We start from the raw sequence: 10,624 nt of genomic DNA on the forward strand, positions 1-10,624 counted from the left end.
CCGATGGAGGCGCGATGCTGCGTGATCTGCAGACGGCTGTTCGAGCATGTTTGAACCTCATGTTGCTGTACATATCACAGCTTACACTCTTTGTTAGTGCTCTACACTCTCTTATTAGAAATAAGATGACTGACGCTTTCTACTTTATGCAGCCGACCTGTAGACAAAGTCGTTAAAAGGTCTAGCCACTCAACCAATACTTCAGAAAACAAAGCTTCATCTACACAACAAAAAGTCCATCTTTGCTTACACACTATAATGGCTCACAAACCCTCATTGCAGCAGTGTCAAACTACCTCCATGGGAAGTTTGGCACTCCCAGCCTCGCCACCGCCCAATCACAATGACAGAAGCCGCACTCCTGACCGTTCCAATGACGAAAGTTTAGGGAGGCGAGCTGATGTGGCAAGCTTTCATACCCGACTTGAGAACATGGCCTACGATGGTATCCCACATGAGGTGGGTATTATGGCAGATGAACCTCAACTATCGGCTACTTCGCCTGCTGTCTCTGACGAAAACTTCATCTCTCCGAGCGAACTAATAGTCAATCGGGTGTCTATCCCCCAGAGCCAAGTTTACATGCCCGAGAACCGGCATGCAAGCCGCCCAGAGACAGAGACGAATCTGACTCCGGAACTATCTCCTATGCCAGCCATGCAGTCTAGCCGCAGGTGAGAGGACTGATGTGTTCATCATCGTCTAGAACTAACCGATTCTTTTTACATAGGTCAGACTCCCGTAAATGTAAATTATGTGGCAAAATTTGTGCCAGGACCCGGGGTCTCGAAGCTCACTATCTCATTCATCACAAAGACGAAGCGAAACATTTGGGCCTAAAACGTATAACTTGTGGAATAGATGGCTGTCCCAAAACATATGCTCGAGATTGTACTTTTCGCAAACATTTTAAAGAAAAACATGTTTATCGATACCTAGTGCGAGGGTTCTCGTCAAGTGTAGACCATGTAATAAGCTTACCGCTACTCTCAGAATCAAAGATAACTAAGCTCAGGCAGATGGAGTCATCTGTTATCCTGGGGCACTTTAATGACTGAGAGCAAAAGAACATGGACGTAGTTCGGTTCGTCAAACATTGAGAGTTAGTATAGTCGCATTAAGCTAAGCATTCTCTTGATGAGCCTCACGAGTTACTGGTAGAAGCCCACTTCGCAATCTTCTATGAACACCTCAGCCATACCGCTGCAAGCCTCGCCTAAGCTCCCGATAGTTAACCCCCTAGCGACTGTATCGCTCATCTTCTTCTCAACGAAGGCATCCACGGCTAATACCCCATAAGTTAAGACGCATCCGAGCTGAGTGCGAGGAGTTCGTAGCTAATGGAAACTGTCAAGCTTATTCACAAGCCGACACTTTGACTTTAGTTTGCATATTTCACCAGGAAAGGAAATCCCCATCAACGGGAATCTAGTTGCCCAGACAAGTATTAATAGTGACTAGGGTGTCAGTCGTCAGAGTCAGAGTCAACTTCATCGGGCCTCGCCACGAGCAAATAGCTCAGATAAAGCCGGACATCCCGTGTTTCGGCTCTCTTGCCGCGCGAATCCAAAGCCGTCCTAGAAACATTGTTGACTGAGAATCTAGGAGCAAGGGAGCCATCTCTGACTTCTGCAACAAACTCAGTCCACATATTCACCGTTTCCGGACAGTCCATGGAACGCAGGCGCGACAGGCGCAGGACATTTCCTCCTGATGCTGTCCTTATCCACTTCTGAAGGAGGTCGACTTCTCGGCACACACGGAGCGCCTTGCATACAAATTCCAAGTCTGAGAGGTTGAGATTAGATTCTGGTACTGGGAAAGAGAAGGCTCACTGCGTACCTCTCTTAAGACGTGCTGCTACTTTCCTAGCATCGCTTCCATTGAGATGGCCTATCAGTGCGGCCATTGCAATGCCCAGACCGGCGGTCAGTGTGACAGGATTGATGACCGCGATTGTAGGCCACGTGAGGGTGGTGAGCAGCCCAGCAAAGTGTGCGAAGGTGAACTGAGAGAGCGGCAACGACGCTGTGCCGATGCTGCCTATAGACAGTGCGGCGCCGAGGCCGCCGAGCAGGCCTGGCAGACCAGGTCCGTCATCGGCACGATACAGGGCGAGAAACCTAGCTAAAACATCATCATTGCTGAGGAGTATCCTTGATGCGGCCTGCAAAACCAGGTACGACTGCTCGTCAATGTGTCTGTGCCACTGCCTGATGTTTCCCTGAGTCACGTTCCCTGAATGCGTTAGTGTATGGTATTGATGGCCTTCTGACGTGCATACGGAAAGGTAATGAAGTATGCGAATGATGAAAGGCTCCAATAGTTACCTTGGAGCCTCCTTGTACTGATAGCCATCGAAGCAATAGCGCCAGCAAGAAGTTCATCTGCCTCTTGCAACTGGATTACCAGGCTGCCATTTGCCTATGCGTCTCAATCAGCTTACACTCTGCTTGCAGCTTTGGTAAAGGTGCTTATTGTACCGCATCATCGTCCTCGTCGTCTTCCCGGCTGTTGATAAGCCACTCAAGAAAGCGTCCGGCAGCCTCGACTGCTTGCCGCGGCTGTGCCTTATGCATCATTGCAGCAGAAGGTTTGTACACGGGTATATCTGTTATGATGCTCAGAGCAAAAGAGTTCACCCTAGCATTAAAAGGTTATCACAAGATGTGCTGCTTGCAAGCCCGTGTTCCCGCACTGTGGGGGTACGAAACATACCATGGCGGGAGCTGATCGGTTGGCGCCCCGTCAATGTTGTTGAGCAGCCGAGCTGGGCGGCCGCAGGCAATCTTGTACAGGCACTTTCGGAAGATGTCGTCAAACTGCACGGATCTGGGAGATATGCCCATTGCGCCTCGAGCCGTAATCTTGGCAATCTCGGCCGTGTTTCTGTAGTTTAGAATGGCGTTACACAGGCACTCTGCCTTTTGTTCAAATGGTACGAGTGCTACCGAGGAAGATGTGCGGGCGAATCTGATCTACAGGCCATGAGCAACAGCACTGTCAAAACGAATCACGCGTGTCGATGCTTACCGCCAAGACGCCATCTTGAAGTTCGCTGGTCTCGACTTTGAGCCTTTTGCACCGTCCTTTGACGAGATTTAACAACTTTTTCCTGCAGGGCGGCCCCGTGTCTGCTTCCTGTGGTTCAAGAATCTGGATATCAAAGCATGCGTTTGGTGCCGGCATCCAATCTTGGAATACAGGATGCAGCTCATTCTCCGCCATGATTAACCCTGAGGTTGTGCAGGAGCTCTGGTTTTGTTTAGTTGATTGATGATTGAAATTGCGGCTTCTCGCACCGTACTGAGCTGCAAGGCATCATGGCAGCCTGGAAATGGCGAAATAGGAGTGCTGTCGTCAATGTTCTTACCCCGCTCGTTAGGCAGTGATGGTTAGGCTGTGCCTTTTGCACCCGTTGAAAGAGAGTAGTCCAAGCTCGCGTTTGCCATCCCACCACCGCCTTCCACTAGCAGCAAGAGTTGAGCTGAAAAAAAGGCTTCAATCTCTTGTTTGAATCCTTCGCAAGGTTTGGCGCGACCTTTCAAGGCAATTGCTAGTGCTGGGATTCGCAAGCCGAGTTTATTATAAATACGGCGGCTCTGTCTTCGCTTAAAGTGCTGCTGGCATTATGACTCCTATATACAAAATGGACGATCCATTCGACCCAAACATTCACACAATCTCTTTCAAAGTGTAGAGAAGGCATCCAATCACTAGGACTGAGGTTGTTGAAAGGAATACTTCGCCCCACTGCCAACCCTCGATCCCTCGCGGCTCGGGGGCCATCGACACAGAAGCCTCTCACTAGATAGGTATATGTCTATAAAAAACAGACTTAAGTAATAAACACTTATAGATATAGTATCTTATTAATAGAGTAATATTATAATACTTTATAAACTTAGAAGTAGTTAAAGTCTTTAATAAAGTATATATTACTTATAAGTACTATAAAGATAAACTAACTAAAGTTAATAAAAGAAATAGTAAAATTACTTCTATTAAATAAAATAAAATATATAATTAAACTAGAGGAAGGAAAGAGACTACTTTAAGGACTAATTTCTACTCTCTTAGTAATAGAGTTTAAAGAACTTAAGGAATTAATTACTAAAGGCTTATATTAAAACTGAATTAATAGTTAATTAGTCTAATAAGAGTATTTATACTCTTTGTATTAAAGAAAAGAGAATAACTATATTTATATATTAACTATAAAGAGTTAAATAAAGTAACTTATAAGAATTAAGTATTATTATCTTTAAATTCTAAAATCCTAAAATAAATAAAAAGAATATAAATATATATAAAATTAATTATAAGAATATATATAAGTAACTATATATTTATGAAGGTAATAAGTAGATAATAATATTCTACTATTAATATAAACGCTTTAAGTATTTAATACTATTTTTTAACTTTTTAAGTCCCTTTATATTATTCTAAGAGTATATAAATTATATTCTCTATAAAGAGATTAATTCTATCTATATTATCTATTTAAATAATATACTAGTAGTTTATAGACAGACTATAGTATATATATAGTATATTTATTAAGTTCTATAATAGTTAAAAAAAGTAAAACTATATTTTAACTTTAAAAGGTATTAATATAATATAAAGAAAGTAATAATTATAGTATAAGTTATATAGAAAAGTACCTTTTAATAATAAAACTATTATATAGATTAATTAATAAACATTTAGTATAGCTATTTATTAAAAATCCTGTTTTTTAAAGACTTATTCTATTCTTTTATTATAATACTTATATTATTATAGTTCACTTATAAGCCTAGTAATCTTAGATTAGTACTAGATTACTATAATCCCTAGTAATTTAATTATATATTTATTTCTTCTATTTTTATATTTTTATAAGTACTCTATAGTTACTTATTAAACTACTTTACTCTCTATCTATAGTACTTTAGTATATTTATAAATATATTTATTATAGTTAGTTTAGACTATAATATTTAGTATAATTAATAAGTACTTAAAAGTATTTATTTAATACTTTTATTATACTCTTTAAATTAGAGTTTATATATTTAAAAATATTAAATTTAGTATTAAAAGAATAGTATTATTATTATTATAAATATAATAGTATTATTAATAGTATATATATAAATATAGAATTAAATAAATTAAACTAAAGCTAAATATTTTAATACTTAAATAGAATATAAAGTTATAAAATAATTAAAAAGATTATTATAATAATCTAATAAACTAAAAAGGTTATTAAAATTATAAAGTAAGTATTAAAGACTAGCCCTATAGCTATTATAAGTAAGTGTTAATATAAGGTTAAATTAAATCTCTTATAAAGGAAGAGATAAAGAGGTTATAATAAAGTGGCTACTATATATAAAGGAGAGTCCCCCCCCCCCTATTAGCCTTATACCTTAGGCCACTAGACTATTAGTCTAGCTAGGCTATAGCCTAAGCTCTTATATAGCCCCTCTATTATAGTTATAGAAAACCCCTCTATAGTGCCCTTTAACTATTATAATATTACCCTCTATTAATTATCTTATTTAGAGTTCTTTTTATAATAGCCTTATTTTTATTACTTATTTTTTTAGTGTATTACTATAGAGAGTATTCTTTTAGGTTAGTAGTAGCCTATTATTTATTCCTTCTAATATAAGTATTATATTAGTATACACTTAATAGTCTCTTTTTAATCCTAAAGAGGGTATTACTTTATAGATAGCTCTTTATTAGGAGGTTATAAAAGTAAACTATAAGTAAAGTACTAGTCCCCCTCTTTATTAATACTTAATATTATTTTATCTCCTTTTAAAATTCTCTCCCTTTTAAACTTTTTCCTCTTATTATTATTCCTCTAGTAAGTAACTTTATTATATCTCTATTTATACTTACTCTTAATTATTACTTATTATTCCTTACTTATATTCTAAATCCTTTTTAACTCTAAATAACCTATATTATAATAGACACTATTACTATACTACTACTACCTCCCCCTCCTAAGGGTAATAATAAGGTTAGACTAAAAGACTATAAAGGCTTATATTATACTTAAGGTAGTATCTTATTATAAAGTAACTCTAATAATAAGTAGTAAGACTTTATTAAAGAGGTCTAGTTTCTTTACTTTAACTACCTCTTATTAATAAAGATATACTTTACTTTATAATATAAAATAACTACTAATAATAGTTATACTTAGTACTCTATATATAAGAAGCTTTATAATAAATATTTATACTTTTTTACTATAAGTCTATTTTTATATTAACTTATTTATTATATTACCTCTCTTATTATTAATTAGAAAGTAATTAAAGTTACTATAGTAGGTAAAATAAATAAGTTAGGTTTAAAATAAGTAAAGCCTACCCCCACTATAGTATTAGTACTCACCTAGCTCTATAATATTATAGTCTACTTTAAGGCTTACCCACCCTATACTAATATTATTAAAGTGCTTACTACCCCTACTCTTATTACTACTTAGGATACTAAGTCTACTATATTAACTCTAGTTAGTACTTAAAATACTATTATCTTTAAGGGTAGTAGTAGCTACTATAGTACTAACTAGGACCTTATATTAATAGTATCCTCCTTTAACTTAACCCTATTTAGGATCTATAGTAAGATTTAAGCTTTTAATATAAATACCTTTACTACTATTATTATACTTTATTAATAGTATTCTAGGCTAACCACTAGACTAAGGCTAACTACTATTATAAGCTTAATATAATTATAGTTACTTTTAATACCTATCTTCTTAAGGGTATAATAGCCCTTATAATAAGCTAGTAGACACTATATTAGGCCCTTAAGGCCCTTAAGCCTAAGTTATACTCCTCTTATAATAGTTATACTTATAATAATAACTATTTATACTATTACTACTCTAACTAGTAATCCTATTAGTATAAATACTATAGGTACTATAAGTAATTATATACTCTAATATATTAGAATATCTTTTTTTAAGTTTATAGTTAATATAAGTACTTACTTTATTATTATAAGTAGGAGTTTAGGTTATAAGTCTTTAATATAGAGTTAATTTCTTTTAATAATAGTACTTCCTTCTTTAATAGACTACTATAAGTTTATTATTTCTATTATCTAGTATACTTATATTAGTATTATCTTTTTTATATTTTATTTTTATTTTTCCCTTAGTATAGAGTTTTATAGTATTAAAGAGTTTTTATATTTTTATATATTCTTTTTTAATAAATAGTTTTATAAGTATAGACTATATATACTAAGGTTCTAAAGTATAATCTTATTAATACTATAAGTTTATTAAAGAGCCCTTATTATAATAAATAAATTCTTTTTATTTACTACTATTTTACTATTCTTTTATTAATATCCTATATTACTATTAGTTCTAGTTACACTTCTTCTATAAGTATACCTCCTATAGCCCTATATTATAGTATATATCTCCTTACTCTATTTTAAACTTATAAAGTACTATAGTACCCTATAGTGTATTAAGGGGTTCTTATATAAGGTTATAATACCCTTACTATTTTACTAACACTTTATATCTACCTCCCCTTCTTTATATATTTTATACCTAAAGGACTACTAATACTTTAAACTCCTCCCTTAGACTATTACTATCCTTATTATTAATAAGTTATAGTTTAAATACTTAATCCTCTTATAATTAGAATAGAAAAGGGTTATTTTATACTCTCTTAACTAAATCTATATAGAAGGTATTATAAAGGTCCTTTAGTATATTAAGTATTATATTTAATAATAATAATATTATTATTATTATATATTTTATTTAAACCTAGTTAAGTTTCTTTAATAGTCTTAAGGTTATAATATTATAGAGTAAGAGTTATACTTTATTCTTAACTTAATATTAGTTAGTTAAACACTATAAGTAGTCTATTACTTTCTTTATATATTATTATATATAAGTAATACTAGTTTAGACTAACTTAATAATACTTAATCCTCTTATAATTAGAATAGAAAAGGGTTATTTTATACTCTCTTAACTAAATCTATATAGAAGGTATTATAAAGGTCCTTTAGTATATTAAGTATTATATTTAATAATAATAATATTATTATTATTATATATTTTATTTAAACCTAGTTAAGTTTCTTTAATAGTCTTAAGGTTATAATATTATAGAGTAAGAGTTATACTTTATTCTTAACTTAATATTAGTTAGTTAAACACTATAAGTAGTCTATTACTTTCTTTATATATTATTATATATAAGTAATACTAGTTTAGACTAACTTAATACTATTATAAATATAGTTAAAGAATACTTTAGCCCTTACTACTAGTATTTTCTCTTAGTATAGTATAGTGTTTTCTAGCTTTTTTTAGACTACCTCTAGTTAGAACCTATATAGTAGTATATTTAAACTATAACCTATAACTAAAGAATCTTAGTTATTAAAGGCTATTTATACTATTAGTAGTTATTTAGACTAGTTATACTAAGAGTATAAAATAAGTACTTATAATACTACTTAGACTTCCTAGTTTACTTACTTAATACTCTTATTTATCTATAAGTAAAATACTATTAAAAGTATCTACTTAGTACTTATTAGTAAGTATATTATATATTAGAATAATCCTACTTAATCTAAGCCTTAGTTACTTATAATTACTATAAGGAAGCTAAAGTACTACTACTAGTAGTAAAAGAACTAGTGTATATAAGCCTCTACTATTATAGATATTATTATCTTTAGTTAAATATACTTTAATAAATAGTCTATTATTACTATTAAGTACTATAGTTTATTTTTAGTTTAAACTAGGAGATTTATTATAAAGTCTACTAAAATCTATTACTAGTACCTATTACCTACTAGTATTAAGTATAATAGGCCCTACTATTAGTATTAGGATATATATACTCTATAATATAAGTAATTATATATATACTATACTATATTTTAGGATATTTTTAGTTAGTAGAAGTTATATACTAGTATTATAAATATTATATTCTATTCTAAGTAGACTACTATTAGTAATATATAGACGTCCTTAATTAGATAAGTTATTAAGGGTTCCTAGGATAGGATCTAAGATAGAATCTATAAGCGCCCTTAGTACTAGAGATTTTATAATAATAATAGTAAGTAATCCCCTACTTATTCCTTTAATATAGTCTTAGTAGAGAATTATCTAACCCCCTCTTATATATTCTATATTTTTACTATATATAATAGGTTAACTACTAGGGCCTCCTACTATAATACACTTAGCTCTTTATCTTAGAATAGTATTAGTAGTATTTTATACTAGATTATAGAGTTAATAACTATAATATTAACTAGTTAGACTATTATATAGGGGGGGTTCTATAGTTAGTTACTATATATCTCTTACTAGCTTAATATATTTAACTATTAAATAAGGGGGCCTAAATAGTAGTATAAATAGTAGTAAAACTATAAAAAAAACTTAGTCTAATATACTTATTATTTAAAAAAGAGATAAGGTTTTATAAAGTATTCTAGGTTTTTATAGTCTATTAATATTATAAAGGGGGAAAGCTAACCTTAGAGTTCTACTATCTAGGCTTTAAAGTAGACTATTACTATAAGGAGCTCCTTATTATAGATAGTATAATTCTATTCTATAGTGGATAGTTTTACTAAGTAATAGACTACTAAGTATAGTATACTATCCTTATCTATCTATAATAGGTAGTCTCCTAGGCCTACCCTAGAGTAGTTTATTTTAACTATTAATTCTCTCTTAGGGTCCTAAAGGGTTAAATATAGTTTTAAGAGAAAGAATATCTTAAGTTATTAAAAGGTAGATTCTTCTACTTCTCTCTATATAAACTATACTCTCTTCTATATAAGCTATATAAAGGGGGCTACTACTATAGAGAATTAAAGGATAAACTTATAGTAGAAGTTTATAAATCCTAAGAAGTTTTATATACTTATAAGTTATATTAAAGACTCTTAATCCTATATTATAACTACTTTACTTAAGTCTAGTTTTAAAGACTTACCTACTATAATAATAAACCTTAGGTATTTTACTATTTAAATAGAGAACTTATACTTATTAATATTAATATAGAGTCTAACTTTCTCTAAGTAGTATAAGACTAATTTTATTTTTATTTTATAATTTACTCTATTACTAGAGTTATATATTAGAATATTATTAAAATATACTATTATAAAATCATCTAGAGTATCCCTTAGTATACTATTAATATATCTTTAAAAGCTTACTAAGGCCCTAGAAAGTCTAAATAAATATATAAACTACTTAAATAAACTAAAGTAAGTATAAAACACTATATATTTCTCCTACTCTAGCTTTATTTAGAGTTTATAGAAGGCTAAGTGGATATTAACCTTTATATACTATTTTACTATTAAAAGAGTATAGAGTGTCTCTTTTATTAATAATAGGGGGTATTAATTATCTTCTATAATAGTGTTTAAGACTCTATAGTCTATATAAAACTACTAGTTACTTATTAGCTTTTTAATAAAGAGAATTAGTACTATAGTAAGGGAGGAGTATAACAGTGGCTCTTCTTTAATCCACAGTAAATCTGTTTCTTAGGAAGTGAGTTAGGTTAAATGC

General features: G+C 31.6%; 1 protein-coding gene across 1 annotated transcript; it reads right to left on the reverse strand.

Annotated features, from left to right (window-relative positions):
- Window positions 1-1,465: 1,465 nt before the first annotated feature.
- Window positions 1,466-3,228, reverse strand: ISF_09839 (hypothetical protein; the record flags this gene model as incomplete). Its single annotated transcript, XM_018853440.1, has 6 exons — window positions 1,466-1,788; window positions 1,843-2,238; window positions 2,331-2,424; window positions 2,484-2,643; window positions 2,719-2,978; window positions 3,034-3,228. The coding sequence occupies 6 exons, from the start codon at window positions 3,226-3,228 to the stop codon at window positions 1,466-1,468; spliced, it is 1,428 nt and encodes a 475-aa protein (XP_018699380.1).
- Window positions 3,229-10,624: the final 7,396 nt, after the last annotated feature.

Source organism: Cordyceps fumosorosea (genome assembly GCF_001636725.1).
Source record: "Cordyceps fumosorosea ARSEF 2679 chromosome Unknown scaffold_80, whole genome shotgun sequence".
NCBI lineage: Eukaryota > Fungi > Ascomycota > Sordariomycetes > Hypocreales > Cordycipitaceae > Cordyceps > Cordyceps fumosorosea.